General features: G+C 42.0%; 1 protein-coding gene and 1 pseudogene across 1 annotated transcript; both read right to left on the reverse strand.

The window, feature by feature from the left end:
• Nucleotides 1-4,115: 4,115 nt before the first annotated feature.
• Nucleotides 4,116-7,680, reverse strand: LOC139189475 (probable WRKY transcription factor 26; annotated as a pseudogene).
• Nucleotides 7,681-17,491: 9,811 nt separating this feature from the next.
• On the reverse strand, nucleotides 17,492-25,395 carry LOC103448144 (E3 ubiquitin-protein ligase RHF2A-like). The gene is made up of 9 exons (XM_029088714.2): nucleotides 24,920-25,395; nucleotides 24,243-24,383; nucleotides 24,116-24,162; nucleotides 22,378-22,440; nucleotides 22,175-22,283; nucleotides 21,679-22,067; nucleotides 21,457-21,564; nucleotides 20,995-21,350; nucleotides 17,492-17,791 (listed from the first exon to the last, which is right to left on the reverse strand). Exons 1-8 carry the CDS (start codon nucleotides 24,923-24,925, stop codon nucleotides 21,041-21,043), a joined length of 1,173 nt encoding a protein of 390 aa, XP_028944547.1. The 5' UTR covers nucleotides 24,926-25,395; the 3' UTR covers nucleotides 17,492-17,791; nucleotides 20,995-21,040.
• Nucleotides 25,396-26,690: the final 1,295 nt, after the last annotated feature.

Raw genomic sequence — 26,690 nt, forward strand, 5'->3', positions numbered from 1 at the left:
TTTTGGGCTTGATCTTGAAGAACGGTTGGATGTGTGGATTTGTCGACGTTTGTTGATCCAAAGGGCCGTTGGGGCTTGATCTTGGATGAACGGATGATGAATGATGGTGCTTTCTTCAAGGGCCGTCGGGGCTTGATCTTGAATTGGTGGATGGTTGATCCAAGGGCCGTCGGGGCTTGATCTTGAATTAGTAGATGATTGTTGATCCAAAAGGCCGTTGGGGCTTGATCTTGGAAGAACGATGAACGAAGAACAAAGAAGGCTTTCTTGATTCTTCGGGAACTTAGATGCTTGAGAGCTTCGGAGTTTCAGAGCTTCAGAGCTTCAAGAATTTTGTCTAATGATTTTGGTTGTCCCCAAATGAATGAAATGGGCTTGTATTTATAGAATTTTCCAAGGCCTAATTTTGAATATAATATTCCAGATGAAATAAGTCGTTTCTGCCAGGTGTTGACACGTGTCCTATTTGATGACTTTTCCAACTCATTTCAATTTTCGTTGAGTCACACGCTACGTGTAAAATTTATGTAATACATGAGCGTTGACACTTTGATTTACCGGTCAACATTTATTTACCGAAATTTCGATGTCTACAAATGCCCCCATTTCAAGGCACGTCGTATACATGTGCTTGTCACGTGTAGGAGATGCGTTTTGAAGTCCCTTACTGTAGATGTTGATCCAAGGGCCGTCGAGGCTTGATCTTGAATTGGGCTGGAGATTTCTTCAAGGGCCGTTGAGGCTTGATCTTGAATTGGGCTTGAGATTTCTTCAAGGGCCGTTGAGGCTTGTTCTTGAACTTTTGTTTGAAATTTCTTCAAGGGCCGTCGAGACTTGATCTTGAAGGTTGAAATTGGACCACAAGGAGCTTCATGTGGTAGATGATCTTTGGCTTTGGTAGTGGGTGAACCGACACGTATTTCGTTGCGCTTTGTTGACTTTCCACAGCTTTGATCTTGAACTGGGTTGAAGGATTTTCTAGATTCCTCCAATTGTTAATTTTCCACAGCTTATTCTTGAACTAGGTTTTGATTCAAGGGTTGTAGACACTTAATCTTGAATCGGACTTGTGATTTCTTCCAGGGCCGTCGAGGCTTGATTTTGAATTTGGCTGGAAGCTTCTTCAAGGGCCGTTAAGGCTTGAATCTTGAAGGCTGACTCGAACATACGGCAAGCAGGCATGAGGTGAAGGTGACGACTTGTTGCTTTGTTCAATCTTTCTAATTCACACCTGAGTAGTTTTGTCAACGGTATGATCTTCGAGATTGACGGGCTCTTCTTCCAGTTGGCGACTTGATCTTTAAGGATTTGATTCAAGGGTGGTGAAACGGCATATGCAGCCCACAACGCCTAGCAAGTCGACCCAAGAATTTGAGGGTCAAAACGAGTTCACCGTCCAGAGTGATTGCACCCTGATGATATGAGATACTTTTGATTTTAACGAAGTAGCGGATGAATCAGCACGTGCTTGGTTGCACTTGTCTCCACATGCTTCAAGGTATCATTTTCATTTCCTTTATCTGTTCCTCAAGCAGATGCGGCATCTTTTCGAGTTCTTCATCTCAGACTCTTTCTGCTGAGTTGACTGTGTATGCTGCATTCTTCTCTGCTTGTTTCTTCAGGCAGATATGGCAGCTTCTCGAGTTCCTCAGTTCGGACTCCTTCTGCTGAGTTGACTGTGCAGACCGTATTCTTCCCTGCTTGTTCCTTCTGCACCTTGTCTCCACATGCTGCAAGGTATCATTTTCACTTGCCTTATCTGTTCTCCAGGCAGATGTGGCAGCTTCTTTGGAGGTACAGCAGCAGTGGGAAACGAGTACTCGAGAGCAGTGCTAGGTAGGCAATCAGGGAAGGGTTCCAAGCAGTCGGTTCCTTACCCGAGTTTGAGTGGAAGTTCCGGCATATTGTTTTCTTTATCCTTGTCTTTGTAGGTAAGAACAAGGACAAAGGAAATGACAGGGAGAACACATGATATGAGATACTCTTGCTTTCTACCCTGGTGATATGAGATACTTTTGCTTTGGAGTCCTTGGCTTGCAGAGGTACCCCAAGGAATAAGGAACACTGAATGACTTGAGAGGCTTCGTTGAGAAAGCATCTTTGGAGATGAAGGAAGACTCTGTATGTCTGCCTTGCTATGGAAGGTGAAGGTGGACAGTTATAGGAGGTCCCTTAATACCCGTAGAGGTACTATTCTTTCACTCGTGTCGGCAACTAACGCGTGATTGAACAGTAAACTTCACGTGCTTTCTCCTTCACCGAAAATCTTCGACAAATTGCCCGTGATTTGCGCAAAGTTGAGTGTGCATATGATAGGTGATGACGCGGCTGAAAAAGATTGACGGCTCTTCGATATCTGGGATTGGCGCTTCGACAAATTACCCATGATTTCCGCAAAGCTGAGTTTGCGTGTGACGGGTGCCAACACGTCTGGAAAAGCAAGATGCTTCTCCGATTTCTGAGCTTACCTCTTCGATTTTTGAATGGCCTCTTCGAAGCTCGCCTCTTCGATCTCTGAAATCCTGTTGAGTGCTGATTTTTATAGAGGCACGCAGTTCGTTTCAAAACACACTTGAATTTTCGCTTATAGAAACTCCCTTCTTGCACTTCTAAGATCTTGATTTGTCTGGCCTTTTCTTTCTTCAACACCTTTGAAAATGTCTGGACCCTCCGACCGTCGTTTTGATTTGAACCTTGGTGAAGAGGCAGTCCCGCCTTCTTCCGACAACATATGGCGCCCATCCTTCATATCCCCTACTGGTCCTCTTACCGTTGGGGATTCGGTGATGAAGAATGATATGACCGCTGCGGTGGTGGCCCGGAACCTTGTCACTCCCAAAGATAACAGACTACTTTCCAGGCGGTCGGATGAGTTGGCTGTTAAGGAGTCTCTGGCTCTTAGTGTGCAGTGTGCGGGTTCTGTGTCCAACATGGCCCAACGCCTATTTGCTCGAACCCGTCAAGTTGAATCGTTGGCGGCTGAAGTGATGAGTCTCAAACAGGAGATTAGAGGGCTCAAGCATGAGAATAAACAGTTGCACAAGCTCGCACACAACTATGCCACAAACATGAAGAGGAAAATTGACCAGATGCAGGAATCTGATGGTCAGATTTTACTTGATCATCAGCGGTTTGTGGGTTTGTTCCAGCAGCATTTGCCTTCGTCTTCTGGGGCTGTACCGCGTAATGAAGCTCCAAATGATCAACCTTTGGCTCCTCTTCTTCCTGGAGTTTCGCCGAATGGTGTGGCTTCAAACAGTCAACCTCCGGCGCCTCTCATTTCTGGAGCTCTGCCGAGTGGTGAGGTGGCACCTGATCGTCCTTGAAGATCCCCTTTTGTAAATTTAATTTGATTTTTTTTTTAAGTATGTATAATGCAAATTTATGTAAAATTTCCAAAAAAAAAAATAAATAAATAAAAACGGACTTTATTTCTCTCGATGCATTTGTTTTGTTTTGTTTTGTTTGTTTTTTTTTTTTTTTTTTTTTTTTGTAAACATACATATATTATGCACACACACATACATACATATTAATTTTTTCACATGGACTGATCCACCATTCCAAAACCTTTTCCCCTTTTTTTTTTGCATGGTGCTAGCCACCAAGGATCCATTTACTTCTTTATATATATATATATATACACACACATATATATATATATATATAAATTTTTTTTTTCTTTCTTTTTCTGCACATGGTGCCAGACGTTTCTTTCTTTCTTTTTCTGCACCTGGTGCCAGACGCACCATGAAGCCCTTTTTTTATTTTTTTATTTTTTTATTTTTTAATTATTATTATTTTTTCTTTCGTGCTGGATGCACCACATACATATATATACATATATTTTTATACACACACATACCTTCTTCTTTTTTTTTTTTCTTTTTTTTTTCTTTGTTTTTTTTTCTTTTTGCTGGCACATGGTGCCAGATGCACCATCCCTTTATATATATATATATATATATATATATATATATATATATATTATTATATTAATTTTTTTTTTTTTTTTTTTTTTGCACATGGTGCATGATGCACCTCTTTTTTATTTCCCTTTTTTTTTTTCACGTGATGGCAGCACCACTTTGCTCCACCATCCCTTTTTTTATTATATATTTTTTTTGTATAAATTTAGGTGATGGGTAGAGGATGAGAAGACAAAGCCGACGGGTTCTGCAAGGAGGAGGAGAACGGCGCTGCGGTGGAAGGAGTCGATGCCGAGAGCGCAGAATGTAAGGAGTCGGCTTCATGATCGGCTAGTCGTTTGACGGCGATCATTATAGTTCTTCGTCGATTGTGATCATGGTGGCCAGAATGCACTGCCGTTGCTGTCTTCCTGCGAAGATGAGGACGCACTGTTGCCTAAGGACGAGCCGACATGCTGCTGTGCCTTGTAGAGGAAAAGATGAAGTAGCTGCAGTCCCGCAACCCCCTCCCTTGGTTCATATTCGCCGTCAACCGTTTCACGCACACCATGCATGTGTCGCAGTCGCCGTCGCATTTTACCAGCAGAAGTGGAGGGCACGGAGAGCTTCCATGGAGGGCAGGAGAGGAAGTGGGAGGTGGAAGAGAGTCACGGCGGAAAAGCTGAGGATGTTTTGAAGAAAAAGCTTGGACCTTTCTTGTTTGTTTCCGTTGCTTCTGCACTTTGTGGTACCCGACCCGACCACCATGTACACGACGAAGAACCTCGGGACCAGCCATAGCACAAGCAGCAACCCATGTGATTTTCCGCAAAAGGACAATCCCAGAACTTTAATTTCCCGCCATGTCCTTCTCCTCCACCCCTGCGCAGCTCAGTCTCCTCGCAGAGGCAAGCTCTTCTTCGTCTCCCAAACCGGCATCTCTGAAGCTCCAGCTCGTCGCCTGCTTGATTTTCTGACGTCGAACGGCGTCGTCTTCGACCTCGTCGACCCCAGTAACTACTAGCCCGTGGACCTGCCAAAGGAAACCCTAGTTCTGATCGTCGCTTCAACGTGGGATGACTACTTGGTGCGACAAGGTTGGGGTCAAATTAATAGGATTAGTTATCTCTCTCGGTCGAATTGTTGGATAATACATGAACTGTGAGGCTGGAGGCAGCTGAGACAACTGGTGGCCCATAAAGCCAAATTCATGACCCATGACTCCCCCACGAGGGAATGCAACTGTATGATGACAGTGTTGGCCTTCACATGTGATAATTGCAGTTGTGGGATCTTGAGAGGAACGCTCAACTCTTTTCTTCACTGTGCATTTGGTATTTGTGCAGCGATAATAGCTCCTTGGAAAGGGGCTATTTTTTTTTTAAAACAGCCTTCTGACCATATTTCCGCCAACGGTAGCCATCCTCAAGATTATCAACTTCACTCTTTGTCATGAATGCGAATCGTGGCTGCCGGATTCTCTTCGGCCCCTTCATTTTAACCTTACTCGGTATCTCGGATGGTGGTTTACCACCGGAGCCTGTAGACCTCTCAGGCGGATCCTCGCTGGAGCTCGTAGACACTGACGGAGTGGTCGAAGCGGATCCGACAACAGGGGCCGGGTCGGGGCTCCCAAAGGCGGTGCTGCTACTGCTGCTGTTGTTATCCAAAACAAGAGGACCACTACTAGTAGTTCCCGCCAAATCGGACGTGTCGGCGGCGGCGGCGATGGGTTCGAGGCAGGGGAAGCCGTCATCGGGTTTGGAGGCGTCCGGGTTGAAAATCCAGCCGAAGTCGCTGAGTATGTTGTTGTCTCTGTCGTGGGTATTGAAGAAGTAGGCGCTGTCCGAGTCGGGAGTCCAGGTGTCGGATATTCGAAATGGGGAGGCGGAGATATTGATGGATCGGCTGGGGATGGAAGAATAGTGAGTGGATGAGCAGTTTGTGGCAGTAAAGTTGGTGGTGTGGGGAGAGAGAATGAGTGAGGAGGCGTTGGCATCGTAGCTGATGAGAGAGAAAGAGAGGTTATTGATGGAGATGGTGGAGTGGGGGGGCAGAGCATTGGATTTGGAAAAAAAGGGTGGACTTGGGTGTCCTCTTCCTGGAGCTGGATTTGGAGTAGAAGAAAACGACCAGGAAAGTGGGCTTGGCAGATCAAGGCTTCAAGAATTAGGCCTGGATTTGTAAGTGAAGTCTGAGCAGGCATTAGTTTTGACTTCGGATTGGGCTTGTGGCCTGTGGCTTGAGCCTTTTGTTGCTGCTGGGCCGAGAAACAAGTGAGGATGGGCTTGGTTTTGCTTGGTTTCGGACACGGGCTACTTCTGAGGCCCTTTATATATAGATATATATATATTTTTTTTAATACATAAAACATATGTTTTTTTTTTTTTTTTTTTTTTTTTTTGGTAAATACATAAAACATGTATCTCTTTTTCTTTTTTTTTTCTTCTTTTTTTTTGTACAAAGAAATTGTAATAGCATCAAACTTTTAATAAAATCTTTATTCCTTATTTTGGTTTGACTGAACTCAAATTTTGAATATTCGAGCTGCCTACGTACCCCTCCAAAGAAGAGATCAAGTCGTAACGTAGTTCAAATACATACATATATATATATATATATTTTTTTTTGGTATTTTCTTTTGGTGCCGTTTGCAGTTTCAGCTCGTGCAGACCGGGAGCGTTGTGCCATGCAGTTTAGGCTCGTGCAGGCGATGAGCTTTGGTTCGTGCAGTTTAGGCTCGTGCGAACAAGGAGCAGGAATTTGTTGCCTTTCAGGGGTAGTAGTGCTTCAAGAATCTGCCGTTGATAGGGCCGATCTTCAACCCATCTTCCGCCATGATTAAGTAGGCGCCATTGGTGTAGACTTCTTGTACTACGTATGGTCCATCCCATTTTGACGTGAACTTGCTCTTCGTCTTGTGAGTTGTGATGATAGGCCTACGCAATGAAAGGACGAGATCTCCCATTTGAAAAGACCAAGGGAGAACTTTCTTGTTAAAGGCTTTAGAAAGTCGCGCTTGATAACACTCCAGGTGTTGCTGGGCTTCGAGTCTCTTCTCATCCAGTGCCTCCAGTTCTTGAAGACGCAACTTTGCATTCTCTTCGTCAGTCAAGCCTTCTTGTATAGCCATCCTTAGCGAGGGGATTTGACTTTCGAGTGGTAGAACAGCTTCTACGCCATATACAAGAGAATAAGGTGTGGCTCGGGTAGGCGTTCTATATGTTGTCCTGTATGCCCATAGGGCTTCGCCTATTCTTTCATGCCAGTCTTTCTTTGTTCTACCGATTACCTTCTTCAGGAGGTTGCACAATGTCTTGTTGAATGCTTCTGCAAGACCGTTGGCCGGAGCATGATACATGGAGGATTTGTGCTGTTTGAACTTGTATTTCTCGCAGAGCTCGTCCATGAGTCGATTTGAGAACTGCTTTCCGTTGTCGGTGACAATGTAGCGAGGCACCCCATATCGATGGATGATATGCCCCTTGATGAAACAGACGACAGTTTCCTTCTTGACTTCCTTCAGGGGTATGGCCTCAGCCCACTTAGAGAAGTAATCTGTTGCAGCCAGGATGTAAGCCTCTCCTGTAGATGACTTTGGCGCAATTGGTCCCACGACATCCAATCCCCATGCATCGAATGGCCATGAAGTAGCTGTGGGGTGTAATGGTTCAGGCGGTTGATGTATGAAGTTGGCGTGAAATTGGCAGGCTTGGCACCTCTTGGCGTATTCCAGGCAGTCCTTTACCATTCTTGGCCAGTAATAACCCATTCTTTTGAGCTGGAAATGAAGCTTTGGTCCGGACTAGTGTGCTCCACATATTCCTGAGTGTGCTTCTTCCATGGCTTGATTGGCTTCTTCCTCGCCTAGGCATCTCAGAAGTACTCCTTCAAAAGATCGCCGGTAGAGTGTCCCTTTGTAATAGAGGAATCGATGTGCTCGTCGACGTACTTCAGAGCGGCGTTTCGGATCATCTAGAAGCATTCTATGCTCCAAGTAGTTGATCAGAGGCTGTCTCCATTCTTCAACGTTGACCGAAAGTATTGAAATAACGTTTGTATCACTTAATACTATTTCAGTGACAAGCGGGATTACCCATCTTTGGCAGACTGGCACGTTTGTAGCTTCGTCTTCTCCTAATGTCATGCTCGAGGCTAAGTTGGCGAGAGCGTCTGCCATTTGATTCTCTTTTCTCGGCACGTGCTCTAGTGTTACGGCCTCAAACCTTTGTAGCAACTGCGTTGCCAGCCGGAAGTATGGGATGAGGTCATCCTTCCTCACCTCATATTCAGTCAGGAGTTGATTGATTATGAGCTTGGAGTCGCCGTATATCTCAAGGGCTGCGATTTCCATGTTGATTGCCATTTGGAGCCCGAGGCTCAGTGCTTGGTACTCAGCAACGTTGTTGGAGCATAATTCGCTTAGCTGGAATGAATAAGGTAGTACTTGCCTTTGTGGCGACATGAATACTACTCCTGCCCCTGCTCCGTCTGCTCGTGCAGATCCATCGAAGAACATCGTCCACGTCGGGAATATGTCGATGCAGAACACCTCTTCGTCGGGCAAGTCGTCTGAGATTTTCCAATCGGCTGGGATTGGATGGTCGGCAAGAAAGTCTGCTAGCGCTTGTCCTTTGACGGCTTTAGCTGGGACGTAGATGATCTCGTATTGATTGAGAAGTAATGCCCATTTAGCTAGTCGCCCTGTCAAAACTGGCTTAGACATGACGTATTTGACCGGGTCAGCTTTAGCAACCAAGTGGATGGTGTAAGCATGCATGTAATGTCTGAGCTTCTGGATGGCAAACATCAAGGCCAGGCACATTTTTTCTATTGGGGAGTAGTTCAATTCAGCGCCGGTAAGCGTTCGACTGAGGTAGTAGAGCGCTCCTTCTTTCTGGGCCTCGTTTTCCTGTGCCAAGAGTGCTCCAACTGAACTTTCCTGAGCAGCAATGTACAATATGAGCGGTTTCCCTGGTACAGGTGCCCCCAGGACAGGTGGACTTGATAAATACTTCTTTATGCTTTCGAAAGCATTGTTGCATGCTTCGTCCCATACGAACAGGACATCTTTCTTCATGAGTCGACTGAACGGTTGACAACGCCCTGCAAGGTTGAAGATGAAGCGTCTGATGAAGGCTAGCCGACCTTGTAGACTTTTCAACTCGTGCAGGTTTCTTGGTTCGGGCATGCTTTGAATGGCCTTGATCTTTGATTGGTCCACTTCAATGCCACGATGCTTGACAATGAAGCCAAGGAACTTTCCAGATGTGACGCCAAATGCACACTTTAACGGGTTCATCTTGAGGTTGTATTTTCGCAACCTTTCGAACACTACTCGCAAATCCTTCAAGTGATTTGATCTTTTCTTTGTCTTGACCACCACATCGTCTACATAACATTCTACATTCTTATGTAGCATGTCACTGAAGATCTTCTGCATTGCGCGTTGATATGTAGCTCCAGCATTCTTCAGACCAAAGGGCATCACCTTGTAGCAGTAAATACCTTTTGGAGTGCGGAAGGCTGTTAGTTCCTCATCTTCAAGAGCCATACGAATTTGATTGTATCCAGAAGAGCCGTCCATGAATGATAGTGCCTCATGGCCAGTGGTTGCGTCCACCATGATTTCAATGATTGGCAAGGGGAAGTCGTCCTTTGGGCAAGCATTATTGAGGTCTCGAAAGTCCACGCAAACACGTATTTGTCCAGATTTCTTACGGACTATGACGATGTTGGAGATCCACTTGGGGTATTGCACCTCTCGAATGAAGCCTGCTTCGATCAACTTGTCAATCTCGGCCTCGATTTGTGGGATGAGCTCGGATCGATAGCGTCTTTGAGTTTGCTTTATTGGTCGCGTTCCAGGCTTGACTGCAAGATGATGCACAGTAATGATAGGGTCGAGGCCGGGCATTTCCTTGTAGGTCCAAGCAAAGACGTCCTTGAACTCTAATAGCAGCTGGTAATACTTCTCTATCTCGTCTGCACTTAGTAATGCGCTCACGAAGATAGGTTTCGGTTCCTCACTTGTGCCTAAGTTGAGTTCTTTGAGATCGTCAACTGTGGCTTGCCCCCCATCTTCGAGTTGTGACGGTGCTGCAATGACATCTTCTTCGAGGCTTTCATCTTCTTCACCTTCTTGGATTGTGATGTGGAAGACGTCTTGGGCTTCTTCTTCGGTGTTAACCTCTCGAGCTAGTTGGCATGAAGATTGTCCAGTGTGAATGATGGTGCGCCTTTTCACTTTCAGTGATCCAACTGTGTTAACCTCCAATATTGCTTGGCGCTTCATTCTTGAAGGAATGGAACTTCGAACGTCATCCTTTTCTGCCAGGCGATCGATCTCTTCTACTTCTGGTGTCGTCTTTCTCCTTTTGGAATGCTCTTTGGCTTCTCCAAGTCTTTCCATAACTGACTGTCGTGGAGGAAAGCTAGTCGTATTGCTTTGCTTTTTAGGTTTTGATAACCTTTTGAAAACAGAGCCTCGAGATACTGACGTGTTAAGCCTTTTGAAGACGGAAGTTTTGTTTTGACCGCTAATGAGTTTAGGTGCTGAAACTCTGGGCTTTGAACAATTCATTCTATCGAATACTGATGTCCGGGGGGCAGGTTGAGGCTCCTCTTTATCTTGTATAATGCGTACGCTGATGTGTTGAGCGCTAGCATTTTTTGCCTTGCTGGAGATCTTCACCGATGCATTTGGTGTGAAGCCAAGCCCAGCTTTGTTGTTGCTAACCCCGTAACCATGCTTCTCTAACCTCTTCTGAGTTTTAGTGAGATCACGTTCGTTGTCTTTGACGGTGTTCAAATCATTCTTTCCCAAATTTGCAGAGGAGGTGAAGTTATACCCAGCTTTCGACATAAGTTTGTAGGCGTTTGGATCAAAACCTTCTTCGGTCCTTTTGGTTGGGAGAAAGCTTGGTTCTACCCCCTTTGGCAGGCCTTTTATGAAGCCTTGTGATGGTTTTGCAACCTTAGTGTCACCTAGCTGGGTCAGAGGCAAAACTGCATTCGTTTTGAGCAACTTTACATTATCTATGTGCCGCTGTGCATCGGCTTTGCTCGCTGCAGTTTCGAACGGGGATTGACCATTCTTTCTTCTCGACATCGGGATGTACCGGAAGACGGGTACGCTTGGTCCGTTTGGGGTCGTCCTACTTCCTCTGGTTGTTGCAGGTTTAGAAAGCTCATCGTCGTTTTTGCTTGAAGATGGCATAGCTTCTTCTTCTTGCTTCTTGGGTATAGCTTGCCACTCCTGTTTTTTAGACGCTGCTTTGGTCATGGATTTAATCTCTTTTGGAAGAGTTTCGGGCACCGTGTCTTCATTCATGTAGAACTTGGCGTCTGCGAAATGTGATTCGGCTTCGGTGAATGGCTTGGTGTCGCCATAGATCACCTTCACTCGTTCTTGGTAAAATTTTAAACATTGGTGAAGGGTGGACGGTACCACTCCGTTCGCATGGATCCAAGGCCTTCCTAAGAGCAGACCGTAGGAAGTTCTTGCATCAATCACGTGGAACATCACGCTTGACTTGAGTTCACCAATGGTCATCTCCACTCGGATCATGCCCATCGCTCTTTGTCCTCATTGGTTAAAACCTTGGATTAGTAGACGGCTTAGGGATAGTTCATCCACCTTGATGCCGATTGCGGTCATTGTTGACTTTGGCATGATATTTATGGCTGACCCGCCGTCCACAAGCATGCGGCTGACTTTATGCTCCCTTACGTACCCAGAGACGAAGAGAGGTCGGTTGTGAGGCTTGGATCCTAGCAACAAGTCTTCGTCGGTGAAATGGATTGTGTCCTCGGTGGCACAGCATGTGGCACACTCGTGTGGCCGAGGTCGGTTGTGAGGTTTGGACTCGCTAAAACCGTTGCCAATGCCCTTCGTATCTTCTTTGGAAATTGTAGCGCTTCCTCGATGCTAAAGTGTATTGGCAGACCTTCTTCAGGTGTAGGAGTATTTTCTCCCTCAGCGGCGACAATTTTGCCCTTTGAGGGTTCTTCCGTTTCTACTTCGACCACGTGACATGCGGTGATAGTGCAATGTTGGAAAAAGTCCTCCGGGAAGTATTCGTGCAATGAGACGGGAATGCGTGGCTTTTGCTCCTCAGGTTCCCCAGCATATATTGGCTTGGCAGCTCCTATGTTTCTCTTAGGCTTCCTATTGCTGCGACAGCGGTGCTTTCTCCCTTGTTCCCCCTTTTGCTTTATAGCTTGCGGTTTTAGTTTCCTCGTCCTCTTATAGGTCACCAATGTCCATCCTCTGTCATCGTCAGTAGGTGCGTCCTGGTTGCTTGCCCCCAGTGATGGTGGTGCAGAATGTGCAGTGTGGTTTGAGTATTGCCGAGCATGGTCAGGCATTTCTTGAAGAAGCACGGGATCAAAGGATCCGAACACGACCGTAGTGGTGTGCGTCGCAGCTGTGTCTTCTAGGTCGAGCTCAATCCGTCCTTGTTGTGCCAACTTCATGATGAGTTCTTTTAGGATGAAACACTTGCCCACATGATGACCCACGATACGATGGTACTTGCAGTACTTGGGATCATTGATGCGATTCATTTCTTCAGGGCGTTTGCATTCGGGTAACTCAATCACCTTCTTCTCCAGTAAGTCGTCCAGCATTGCGTCCATGTCGGAGTCCGGAAAAGGGTATACCTTCTGCTCCAATTCCCTCAAGGTGTTTTTGTACCTATCTTGGGTGTGGGAAGGCTAACCTTTTTTTATCTCCCTTGCTTTATTGAAAGAGATTTTGACGAGCGCGGACGAGGTCTTGATAGGGGTGGTATTGGTGGTAAAAGCTTCCTTGGCGGGCTTTTTCCCATGATTGTCTGCTCTTGAAGTGAACACCTTATCCCTTTTGAAATCGGTGATTGGCTCCTTCTTTCCATGGTGAGCGATGCTCAACTCCATGTCGTGGGCACGGGTGGCTAATTCTTCAAAAGTTCGTGGTTTGATACCTTGAAGGATGTATTATAAAACCCCTTGCATGCCCTGGATGCACATCTCGATTGAAGAAATCTCGAAGAGTCTGTCCTTACAGTCGAGGCTTAGATTACGCCATCGGTTGATGTAGTCCATGACTGGCTTGTCCTTCCACTGCTTTGTGCTTGTTAGCTCTAGCATGCTCACAGTGCGGCGGGTGCTGTAGAAGCGATTGAGGAATTCCCGCTCCAATTGCTCCCAATTGTTGATGAACTCAGGTTCCAGATCCGTGTACCACTCAAAGGCGTTTCCTTTCAGCGAGCGCACAAACTGCTTGGCGAGGTAGTCCCCTTCGGTTCCTGCGTTGTTGCAAGTTTCAACGAAGTGGGCAACGTGCTGTTTCGGGTTTCCCTTTCCATCAAATTGCATGAACTTTGGTGGTTGATAACCCCTCGGCATCCTTAAGGCGTCGATCTTCTTTGAATACGGCTTTGAGTACAACCCGGAGGTATATGAGCTCCCTTCGTACTGTGCCTTGATGGTGTTGGTGATCATCTCTTGCAGCTGCTGGATAGAAAGAGATCCCATGAGTGCCGCTGCTTGGTCTGGTTTCGGCTTCCCATTGATTTTCTTCACCGGGGGTTCTTCGTCTCCGCCAGCTCCTCCCTTTAGTGGATCATCCTCTGGGTCGGGTTTCTCGCTGTCCTGCGCCTCCAGTCGGTTGACTAATGCCGCGATTTGCGAGTCTTTTTCTTCCACAGTTCGAGTTAGTCTTGCGATTGCTTCATTCATTTGAGCAAGCTGTTCCTCGACTGAAGTTGCTCCAACGGTCATGACTTGCATGGCTGAACTGCCGCTTGAATCGTCATCGGAGAGCATGGATTCGGAGTATTCCCTTGGTCTTTCCCCCCTTGGTGCCCTTAGTGAGGCTAAGGTGATCACAGGCTCGCGCCTGGGGTACTCTCGTTCCCCTGGCAGAGTTGATGCAGAGGTGAAAGAGGTGGCAGAAGTAGCTTTTGCTTTGCTTCGAGTCGTGATACCCAACGTGACACCACTTGCGACGATGGCGCCTTTGTTCTTTGCGCCGGTTATGGGAACAGCTTGAGCCTTCCTTGACGTCATTGATTTTGGAAGTGTGCTTATATTCCTTGAACGGAGGAAGAGATGAGATGTAGAGATATCCCACCGGGCGTGCCAATTTGTGAACACGGAAAATTCCTGAAACGAAAGAGACAAGAACGACGTGCACAAACAAATATTTGTATTTTGATGATTTTGGGTTACAATCTCTCTCGAATTTGATCCTCTGATTCGATCTCCGTAAGGTGTTGATTTATGGGTGTTTCGTTGGTCGAAGGGCCGTCGAGGCTTGATCTTGGATGAACAGTTGGAAGTTTCTTCAAATGGCCGTGGGCTTGATCTTTGAAGGTGGATTTGAGTGGATCTTCAAGGAGCCGTTGGGGCTTGATCTTGAGGATGAATGTTTCCTTCAATTTCCTATGTTTTCTTATGAAAGTGACCATAGGCATGCCTGATCGGAAATCCACTAAGGCATGATTTTGATGTAACCAATCCTCGCTAAGATCACATTAAAGCCCACAATATCCAACATAATGAGATTAACTGACATCATTTGATTGGCAATGAGAACGGAGCATCCTCTATTTCCCACTAGACGTAACAAACTTCGCCTCATGGCATTGTGATTCCCATGTTGCACCCAATAGGGGTACCTTGTGGTTAAGTCATTTGAGCAAACAAAAGTGATATGACAGTAGGTGACACTCGAATTAATCGAAACACTAGCAAAGTGAGCGACGATGTTTAGCGTACTCATAATAAGTCGGGATTGTTTTTGGCATCCTAGTGGGTGATATGTTAACATGGCCATGGTTCAGCTCTCCTCTTGCACGATATGCTTTTCTATTACCCTGATTCTAATTTCCTTGGCCCTGGTTGCCTTGGTTTGTCTGCCTGCCACCTTCCTTATTGTTGGATTTTTCTCCGACATTATAATATTGTCCAACTCATACCATTGTGCACCGCCATCCTAGTACTGAATAGCCTGGATACTAGTTGACAACTCCCGAACACTGGGTAGCATTGCCTTGATAGTGGTTGGTACATCAATATGCTAGTGTCGATTTCGGTCAATTTCCATGAGTAAGTTTGGCTGATAAAGGACTGTTCTTTGAGATAAATTTGTTGCTTAAGGGGCCACTAGTTAGACCGCATGTGTAACAAATTGTACTCCTTTGTCGTAGTGATAAGTATTGCATCGGAAGAAATTCTAAGTATTGGTGTTGTTGGAACTTCCTTAAGGATGAAAACTATAATTACCGATGGATTTAGCCCCAAAACAGGGTGTGTTGGAACTCGAACCTCCACTAGAAGATCCAGGATTGTAACTGCTTCATTTGAACAATTGACTATGCCAGGAACCAAAGGAAGGCTACCCTTGGTGTTCTTCGCTTAATGTTACCATCTTCATCACCAATATTGTCACTCATGACATTTTCCGAATCCTTGATGCGAAGTAAAGCATCGTAGAATTCCAAGTATGTAGTACATCTCGCAGATGCCACAAGAGAACTGAGGGGTTTGTAAGTGACATTTTTGAAATCCTTGACACAAAGTAAAGCCTCGTAGATTTCCTGGTCTTATATTCCGCTTGAATATACCAATTTTCTCTTTCATCTTTCGAGTTTGTTCCTTCTCATACCTCCACCACGACCTTGCTAGTCCTTGGAAGAACCACACTACCGTCACAATCTATTTTGATCAACCAGAAAGTTTTCCAACTTCTGCATGGTGCAGAACGTCTTCTCCACATGTTCGAACCAAGGCTCAACCATTTCAAGTTTCTCACTTGAAGACAAGTGGCGATTTCCAATGAATTCTTTTGAGAAGGGCGAAAAGCCTTCTCGATAACGTTGTGATAATTGTTTTGAATTGCCGAAAATCAAGAAAAGATGGTGTGGTTCGTGCTCGACAAGGTGGCATAGTTTTGACATTAGAGATCAAGAACGACTAGCGCTTAACATCATGTGTGTGATTAGTGTAGGACTACCTAAACATGTGCTCACCCTGACCTAGAATGTCCATGTGGATATTAGAATCAAGACATGCTAGCAGAAACCTGAAAGGTGACGAAGTCATAAAGCGAAGGTTTTGTGGAGAACTATGAATAAATTCAAAAAGTAATTGAAATGAGATTCTGCAGTGTGCATTTTAGAACCCTTATTACAAAACATAATGTCAAAGCAAGCATAAGTACGAATGCAGCATAAAGTAAAGAATATTTCTATCCTAGAAGGATGGACATTTATACAGAAAGGAAATTTACTTCCTATGTTGTCCAATGTGTTATTTAATGATTGCTTATAATCCTCATTGCAACAAGAGCACCACCAATAACACTTAGAGGGGTGTAAAAACAGAAACATGAGCAGGCCCAAGAATAAAGTAAGCACATAAGTTTATTAAGGGACATTTGTGGGCCCCAACGATGGGAAAGACAAATAAAGAAAGAGTGTAGAGATGAGAAATTGACGAGTAAACTAGAGAGTGAGATACTCTAGAAAAGAGAGAGAAACTAAGTGGGTTGTATGTGTGTGTGTTTGGGCTATAAAGTAAATTATTTAGCCACCTAGCATAATTAGGAATAGTAAAAGTATATGGGCCAACATGCCCACTTATTTAACAAGTCCAGCTAGCAAACCAATAGTACCATAATGTGCAGCCTGCAATATTGACATGAGTACAAAGACAAAGTTTAAAAAATGCACGAACATTCCAGCAGGGGTAGCCACTTGGAACCGAAAACCGAAACCGAAACACGAATCAAATCGAACCGCACCGAATGGTTTGGTTTTGCGATTTTGAAACGGTTTCGGTTTCGAAACTGAATCGCGGCAAAGAAAACGGTTTGGTTTCAGTTTTAGGTTTTTAAAACCGCACCAAAACCGAAACCGCATCATATAATAAAATTAATAAATAAATGTTATATTTTAAACTTTTAATTAGTTCAACTAGGTTACTAGACTATCATTATCATCTAGTGTTGAATCTTTAATATGGAACGAGATGAAACATGTTCTTTGATCTTTTTTTTGTCGGTTAGGGAACCCTTATAGACAAGCTGTTACATTTTCTAAATATGTGTTTATTGGGTTGGGAATCATACAAGTTTCATCATGGAGACTACACTAACTCAAACAAATATTTATTGGATATGTGATTCAAATAAGCAACTCACTTTGAGCCTAAATAAACAAATATTTACTGGATATGTTTATTACTGGATATGTTTATTTCTGTTTTAATTATAAATATGTATAGGATATATAACAAATTTACTTAAATCCGCTTGACTCTGCCTAGCCACCTAGGCGGTAGACCACAGCCGCCGCCCAACTAGGACCTAACGTCTTTTAGAACCTTGCATGTCATATAAGGAAAAAAGAAGATACAACATGACAATCACAATAGAATTACATACATCATCCTAAGGTATACTATTTAGTTCAACAATGATAATAGACATTTCGACAATTTGATGCTGTTGTGTATAGTACCATAACAGCATTAAGTTCTGAGTCCTAACATAGTTTGGCAAAAGAAAGAAAAATATTCAAAGGACCTAGAACACGTAGGAAATTACTGTATATCCATATAAAAGTTAATTGTCTACACGTATGTACGGTTCAAAGATACCTAACATGTGCGGCGGAAGTATATATTCACAAATAAGTTATAAGATAACCAATTTAAAAGCGGATAATGGTGTTCAGGTTTAAAAAGTTGAGCATACATTCTATAGTTTCTTTATTCTGAATCATATCTGAATCAGCAATGCTCTTTCCAAACGTAGACAGACTATCCTCCACTGGAAGACGATGGCAAAAGCATCGTATCCACAGGGCTCTGGTAGTTCAGAGGGGAGATTCCACCTGCATTTAAACGAGCAATTTTCCAAGCAAATCAAATCTTAAGCAGATGAGACTACAGAAGAAACTCTAATAAATAGGTAAACAAAGATGGCAAGAGTAATGAACTCAAATATACAGAGTAAAATGCCAATAAACAAAACTATGAAATCTTCACTCTTCAGTAAGGGACGGCACAGACAGCTGAGAATTTTGCAACAAGTTCTTTCGTTCATTTTTTACCATTCCCGGTTGCTTGATTAAGTTTGCAATCAACTAAAGTCTAAATCATGGCATGACAATCAATTCAACTTCCTGCTCACTAACTTACACATATATTCTCCCCACACATCCTTTGAATCCTGCACTGCATTTCAAACTCTTGATGTTTGCTGCTTTCCACAACAATGCAGGCAACTTAGCCTTCAGACGTGAAATTGTTATATTATGATTCCACAACATAACACTTTCCGAAACCTCCATTAACATTTTTAATCGCATGCCTTCAACTCCTATAGATGACACGCCCACTAGATAGGTAGATAGACAAACAAACCAAACAGAAAGGCAAGCACTTCGCACCCTGAAGCTATATACCAGTTGACCATAGTAATGAGAGACTCCAGGAATAGCCAATTGTCCCTTGACTAATGACCCAAAAGGGCTAGCTTCATCCCCACTACCTCAACCCCATTCACCTCTCTTTTTACACTCTACTTTCCCCTTTGGGCCTGTTGCCCACCTCTTCATCTTTTCTTTGCACCTCAGATCACACGAAACCCTAACACACCCACAAAGAAGTGGCCAAGGAGCCCTGTATCCAAGGCCATTGTTGCCACACTCGAGGAGTTATTACTGACCTTGAGGACCTTGTCCCTAATGCTATGTTTGGATTAGAGACTTCAAAGTTACATGGAACTTAGGTTTAAATTGTTACAAAATTAGAGAGCAGGACTTGATAATAATTAGGTGCAATTCATTTGAGAGAACTATGAAATGACTCCTTGCAAGGTGTATTTTTGTAAGTCCCAATCTTGGTATTTTTATAGTTTTCTTTGCACCTCAGTTCACACGAAACCCTAACACACCCACAAAGAAGTGGCCAAGGAGCCCTGTATCCAAGGCCATTGTTGCCACACTCGAGGAGTTATTACTGACCTTGAGGACCTTGTCCCTAATGCTATGTTTGGATTAGAGACTTCAAAGTTACATGGAACTTAGGTTTAAATTGTTACAAAATTAGAGAGCAGGACTTGATAATAATTAGGTGCAATTCATTTGAGAGAACTATGAAATGACTCCTTGCAAGGTGTATTTTTGTAAGTCCCAATCTTAGTATTTTTATAGTGCATTTAGGGTATGTTTGGGTGAGGAACTTCCAAATTCCAATGACCTTAGACAAAGTGATGAAGACATGGATCACAAAAAGTTAAATAGGAGGGATTAGAAATGCATCGACATGATCACTACAAAGGCATGTGACAGGGATTTGCAAATGACTAATGCTGATGTGGTGCATTTTTAACTCCTATTTAATTTTTTGTGATCAATTTCTTCCTCATTCTGCCTATATCCCTTGGAACTTGGAAGTGCCTTGCCCGATCATACCCCTCAGGTGTTTTATTAGTACCTATGTGGTGCTCCAGTAGTTCATTGGTGGAGCTCATGAGTGCATTTTTTAAGAATTGAGACTAAATCTTTTTGGCCCCTCCTCCAAACAAAGGGTGAGAGGACTTGAATTTTGGGTCAAATGCCACTCGCCCATGGCTATCCAGCTGAGGGTTTGGGATAACATGGTATTTGATTTCATCAATGGTAGTCCATTTCCTGATATAAATATTGAGGAAGAAAGATCAACTCAGATACATGTCCTGCAAATTTCACGACACCCAGAATCCAAATATGCAGCAGTGACTCAGACAATTTTGAGTCCATGAACAGGTAGGGCGAGAGTTTGTGCTTTCTAGATAGAGAGGAGATTGGGACCAGACTGAAAGATATGTCGCGGATTTGGTGGTAGTGGATTTTGGCATTTCCTTTTCTAGAGTTACGAGGCACAAGAGTTATAGATTAGACTGATAAGTGACGACCTGATGATACACATTTTGACAGAAAAGAATAGATTGTGAAAGAGAAAAACAGAGTAAGGAGAAAAGCAAACACACATAAATGGTAAAGATATGTGACCAGTACGGAGCTGAGCTAAGTGAGTTGTGGAGCTGGTTTTTATCAACCATACTTTTGGATGAACTGATCAACAACAAAAGCATGGTTTCAGTACAAATACAAGGCCCATAAGGATTGTTGTTTGACTAATTACGTTACTGAACCAGGCTACCTCATAGATCAATACAACTATTCATAGTAGCTGCTGCAACCTTATTCAAAGGCATATTACTAATGTAGGATATCTAACTTAACAGCAGCCATGTTTCAACTTTCATACACATATGCACATATGCACAGCTACATTAACAATGAACAACCTCTGACCTTAAGACACATAAAATTCCTCAGCTCGAGATGCAAACAATAAAGTTCTACATTCAGCTAAGAGAGCTTCCAGTGAAGAATACTTGTTCCTACCAAGATACTTGAAGAGAAAATGCTCCTATTTGCAGGAGCATCATTAAAGCAGCTACTGCCAAGGGAAACAGTACACACAAAAAGGCAAGTATAGAATAAGATTTTAAAACTAGCTTTCACCTCCCTCATGCATAAATCTTGAACTCCCACAGAAATCCATGCTTATTCTTCCGCTCTACCAAAATGTTAAAATATGAAGCCACAATACAGAGAAAAGAAACCAAGACAACACACTAATCAAATACCAATATATTTCATCAAAAAGAGCAATAAACACATTAACCAACTTGAGAAAAAGAAACAAAGACAACATACTAATCAAATACCAATATATTTCATCAAGAATAGCAATAAACACATTAACCAACTTGAGGGGAAAAAAAAGAAAAAAAAAAAAGACAACACACTAATCAAATACCAATATATTTCATCAAGAAAGGCAATAAATACATTAACCAACTTGAGAAAAAGACACAGGACTCATGCAAAAAACATGGAGACCCAAAAGACAAGAGAAAAGTAAACTAAATAGAAAGAAAAAAAAATTACAGGAAAAATCCAAGTGGATTCAGAGAAAAGGAAAATACAAAAATCACATACTGAGTTCTAAAATGCATAAAAAAATTCAATACACAACTTACCTTATATAAGGAACTTCTTTGAGTTAATGCAATTGCTGAAAAATGCCTAATTTGAAGTAGAACCTGTAGCACAAGCAGCTGGTTTATTGTGGTCATTTAAAAAAATTTCACCACCACTTTCAGATATCTGTCGATTGTCTGATCCAGAAACCGGACTGTCTAAACTATTTGACACAGAAGCATCATTAACTCTGTTATTGTCTTTTGTTTCCAGACGCTCCATCATGCGTGATACAGTTTCAAACCCTGCATTAACCTCTCTTTTAACTTCCGAACCAAGATCTGCCATGGAAGTATTGCGAGAGAACAATCTCTCCTTCCAACCTTTTGTGCTTTTTGATATTGACTCTTTGTATCTAATTGAAAATGAGAACGTGTGATGTTTATGCAACGAGAAAATAGGAAAATAAAACTCATTCAGAAATGGTAGAATAAATTACAAAGGTTAAAGCATATTTATACCTCGTTGATACTGCACTAAATCGAGCTTTCAGAGAGTCTGAAAATGATTGCATGTCTGATGGGCCAGCTCTATCTTGGGTACTTGGGGATGACTGGCTAGGTGACCTCCTAAAGGAAAATGATAATAAGATAGTAATAAATCAACAACGGAGAGAAAAAAAAGAAAAAAAGATGTGAATTTGCGCACCAACATATATCTAATCAAGCTGAAGAATCTAGTACCTATTGCTCATGGAAGATCCTTGTTGATTTGGAGAAGAAACACTAGATCCAGACACTGAGGCAGCCATAGGACCAGATTGTGATGAATGTACAGGAGTGGCCATTTGAGACGATTCTTCCCCTATATTTGTAGGAGGCGAAGGGAAAGTTACTGCAACTGAAGGAGCCGGTTCACCTTCTTCCATCTGATCAGGGGAAGATGAAACAGGAGCCGGAGGTGTGTTAGGATGGGTAGAGAAGACCAGGTATTGCGGGCGACCTTGAGCTGATGACCTATTTCTTTGTCCTTCCCTTCTGGCAATGTGGCGTGAACGACCCATTGCAGCAGCAGCAGCTAAGTGCTGAATTATACGCTCTTCAAGTTCAGCATCATTTACACCCATAGGTAACTACATCAGGAGCAAAATTGAAAAACTTTTAATAAGAATCTTCAGTTTTGGTGGGTTTATACTACATTTAACTTAATAACGTTAAAGAGCAAAGATAGAATACAAACATGCTGCAATTCAAAATCACCAAGAGTTGGATGATGAAATATTGTGGTATTTCGAGGTGGATTAGACCTAATACTTCTCTCTTGCACTACTGCCTCTAGCAGTTCTTGGCTGTAAATACACAAAATGAAGCTCTTATCATTTTGTAATACTTGTATGAGAGATGAATCAAAGGAATACCAGGACCAAGAAAAAAACTACTAACCCAGTGGGATCCTTCAAGCTGATGGGTTGCCAACACATAGGACATTGGGAGCTTCGCTGACACCTACAAGATTGAAACAAAATTTCAATTTTTGAGAACTTTCAAAATTCATAGATGTATCTTTTTAAAATAAGGCTCCGCTCAACATAAAATCACTGTTGCAAAATCTTTCATAGACCGTTTTGACTGCTAAGGTAATTGCAATCGCTCCTTGCCCATTTGATACGTGGTGTCCTTTAAATTTTTTGTTTAATATTAATTTAACTCACATATTTAAGAACCATGTTTTCCCTACTTAACTCACTTGCCTTCCACTGGTTTCTCCGACCCAACCCGACAGTCCCAACCATTTGCTGCACCTTCCAACCTAGTCACTGCCCCTCCTCCAATTAGTCATCATTGTTCAAACGAAATTCGTAGATTTCTAAGTCTAATAAAAACGAAATTGAAATCTTGGGTTTGCAGGAGAGTCATAACATATTCTCCACCAAGAAATTAAAAATGCCATTACATTTTTTATGTAGTTTTGTTTTCTTTAAGGTTCTGTTGGCTGAAATAAAATTGGTTTTTCACCGCCTTGTTTTTTTCGTTTTGTCTCTTGTTTACCTTCTCCTTGATCATTCCCTCTATTTTTTTTTTAAATATAATTATGTGTAATTGACTGAGCGTTCCTTCTATTAATTTTCCTTCTTTTAAGTGACTGCAGTCCATTGCTTTTATTTGAAATTTCAAGCTCTGAATATATGGTTTTATATGGAATCAGAAAGAAATACAGAAATGATTTCTAGGTTTAGGATAAGAGGGGGGAGACAGGATGTAAAAAGCTACAAATGGAGGGAGAGTGAATGGCAATTGAGTAAATAAGTAAGACAAACATGGTTCATAAATCTGTAAGTTAAATTAACATATAAAAATTAAAAGGAAAGCCACATGACAATTGGCAAAAGGGTGTTGCAGCAATTGATGCTAGCATTCCTCTTAAGTTAATAGGTAACTGCGTAGAAACAAGCTTCTGGCACCATCATATCTATCTTGGATTCTTGATAACCATAATAACTAAAAGAAAGGTGTATTTATTCACGGGCAAAATGAAAGTTCATGAATCATGTGTGAGAAAGGAGACAAACCTCAAGATGTCAAAGAAAGCTCATTAAAACTATTATTGCAAACATAAAGATAATAGAAGATAGGATATGAATTATTCGGCTCAAATTAATATGCCTTAATCATTATTGTACAAGTTGTTAAGGCATGCTGTTGGTAGTACAAAAGTCAAAGGTATAACTAGGTTGACCATCATTACAAAAAGTAGAAATTTGATGTCATGTGAAGAGATTTCATTTGAAGTATCCCTGAAGGCTTTAACAACTAGAATTTACCTGTTAATCAATTTCCATGAGTTCACAACTGACCAACAAGTAAATATCAATTTCTTAGCGTGGAGTAGTTATGCCAACTATAAAATCACAATTCACAATTCACAATGCACACAGCATTCCCTAGAAGTAAGATGTGGAACCAGAACAGGGATTCTGACACAAATGCCTAGATCTAATCTTTAATTCCAACAACGAACTATTTCCACAGTCACATTATTTGGCTACCTTATAATCCTGTGCTACCATTCATAGGCATTTCATGAACAAGAACAAGAAAATCTAACTATAATATCAACAACAAAAGAATTATAAACGGAAAAAGAACTTTAAATACTAAGAAATGGGTATCAGAAAAATACCACTCAAGAATGCACTGAAGATGAAATTCATGCTTGCAACCCGTCAACTGCATACAGAAAACGAGAATTGATTAAAACGGAAACCAGATAAGAAAAGATAATAGTGTCTCAACCATTTTATATATACCGTAGAAGGATCATTTTCACAGAAGGCCTCTAGGCATATACTGCAAGCATCATCACAGGCTTCCTGGATTCCTCCCTCCACAAAAGCTGCTGCTGATGTCAAATGGGCATCGGATTTGTTGGTCTCTTCTATTCCCGGAACCTGTAAAGCAACGCTGTAAGCTTAGCAAATACGATTTGTAAAATTCACGGAACTTCTTCCACGGGGACATAGAAGCATAAATAATGAAGGTGAAGTACTAACGCAATCAAGAACAATGGAGTTTAAAAGTATATCCTTAATCAAACCAATACAAAGTATATTATCTTACATTGTATTTACAACAAAGGGAACAACTTCAGCACTGAAAGGCCAACACTAAGAAGCACAAATAATTTAACCCACCAAGATAATCAGATCAAAAATTCATAAAATCAAATTAAGAGCTCTCAAAATTACAAATAAATAACAAATTACTCCTTTCTTCCCCTTGAATTCAGAAATAAAGCATTGAAGTACACTAAAACATATGAAAACGAACAATCAGAAGAATCAAGGGTCAATTAAACAGTGTTTAACACCTAATTTAAGAGGGAATATTACAATTCATGAGCTTGTCATATTTTCTTACCAATGGAAACCAATTTAATCATTTGATGGACAACCAAAACAGTCAAATCACAAAAGTAGTTAATTACCTCCATGAAAATTGCAAAGCCTTGAAATTATACAGCCAAAAAATCGATCCTTGATTGCAGGGATGAAGTTTAAATTGGGATTATGGGAACAGCGAAAACCCTAGAGAGAGAGAGAGAGGGAGAGGAGAGAGTTTGCTAATTAGTCAGCTCTTTGCTTTTTGTTCACTTTATTCATTGTGAGCGAGCGAAGACTTGACTCTTGAGTGCCGCGGAGTGGCGAAGAATTGTATATGCGTCGGCAGTCACCACAGTGCTCACACGTGTCCTTCCCACCGAATCGCTTTTGACGATTCATTCTAGCTTATCTTACCCGCCACTCTCTTCGGTCTTTCTCGATCTTTTTTGGCTGTCAACCCAAAAAACAACTTGGAACAAATCAATTTCACAAACTACTTTTCCTTCATAGATTTTTTCTTGGAAATTTGGCTGTTTTGATCCATTCTTTACAATTTGGTTGCTAGAATGATCCATTCCCTAAAAAATTGTTGTTCTTTATTATTTTTTATGTAAAATGTCTAAATTCTTATTGTATAATTGCTCACTTCAACGACTTCATTAACTGTTCAAAATTTCAAATCTCCTCTCCCCTCTCTTCAAAATTCTAGATCTTCTTTGTGGAGCAAAAAATAATCACAAAAATTCACAAGGCAACACATAAGCTTTTATTCTAGGAAAACAAGATTGCCCTCATTACATGGGCAGGGCTCTGAAGCATCCCCATGTGCAGCTCAACAAAAGCTTGCCCAAAGACTAAACAAATCACTTACAATCAATAAGGGTAGTCGGAACACGTAGTTCAAGTGAAGAGTCAAATTCACACCTTCCGCTGATCTCCAAGGTGTCTTGGCCCAATCGTGATCCCTTTTGCTTAAGAGATCAAAAAGCCTATGGCGAGTTCTCAGCTGCCCAACTCCGTCAATATAACCTATGTTGAAGAAGTACTAGAACTCATTGATAGTTAGGTCCAAGTCAAAGAACTTACTCCCCAACCATCATGCGGATCGCATTTAGAGAACACTAGGCAACACAAAGTAGTAAGGATGGAACTTGATGATGTGAGAACCAATCAAATGTCAATTATACAATATATAATAAATTCACAATTTATTTCAAATTACAATTTCACTATATATACAATATACCAGAATATGAACAATTAATAAAATTGCATATAAAATCACAAATCACTAACTTGTTTATGGAAGATAGAGGCTTGCAGTAGCAATCTCCTAAGACAAAAATTCACCCCTACACCAGTGCAGTAATTCAACAGACGTCTATCTTGCAGGATACAACTATCTAACCCAAGTTCTTGCACTCGAACTTGGATTCTTGGCGAATTTACTATGTGTTTCTCTGTGAAAGATCAAAAAGAGAGGGCGATTGAATTGTATTTACGTTTGTGATATAACTGTCATATATATAATGGCGTTTTTGAACAGTTATGGCCATTCATTCTTATTTTTCCAGAACGGATGTAATTATTTATGTAAACAATCTTATCCTTTCAGAAAAAAGTGAATCCTAAAATCAAAAACGTAAAAATTGTACTTGTGTTTTTCGTCCATTTGAACCCAAGAGACCCAAGGCCCATCTTTGACATTTAATATATACACCCAAACCTTCCAAGTCCATGGCTTTGGCCCAATTCCTTGCAAACAATAAGTGAGTGAACTCACTTATAAAGGGGAAGTAAACAAAGTGTATGGGCAATGTGGGACAAAAGTCCCACACAAGTTCTAACAATACCCCACATTTTATATTCAAACTC

The sequence above is a fragment of the Malus domestica genome, chromosome 11 (assembly GCF_042453785.1).
Source record: "Malus domestica chromosome 11, GDT2T_hap1".
NCBI lineage: Eukaryota > Viridiplantae > Streptophyta > Magnoliopsida > Rosales > Rosaceae > Malus > Malus domestica.

Coding starts and splice junctions, on each gene's coding strand:
- LOC103448144 (XM_029088714.2), bottom strand. Junction 22,441..24,115: donor CTTCAGTGCATTCTTGAGTG/GTATTTTTCTGA, acceptor TCAATCTTGTAG/GTGTCAGCGAAGCTCCCAAT. Junction 21,351..21,456: donor TTTAGTGCAGTATCAACGAG/GTATAAATATGC, acceptor ATTTTCAATTAG/ATACAAAGAGTCAATATCAA.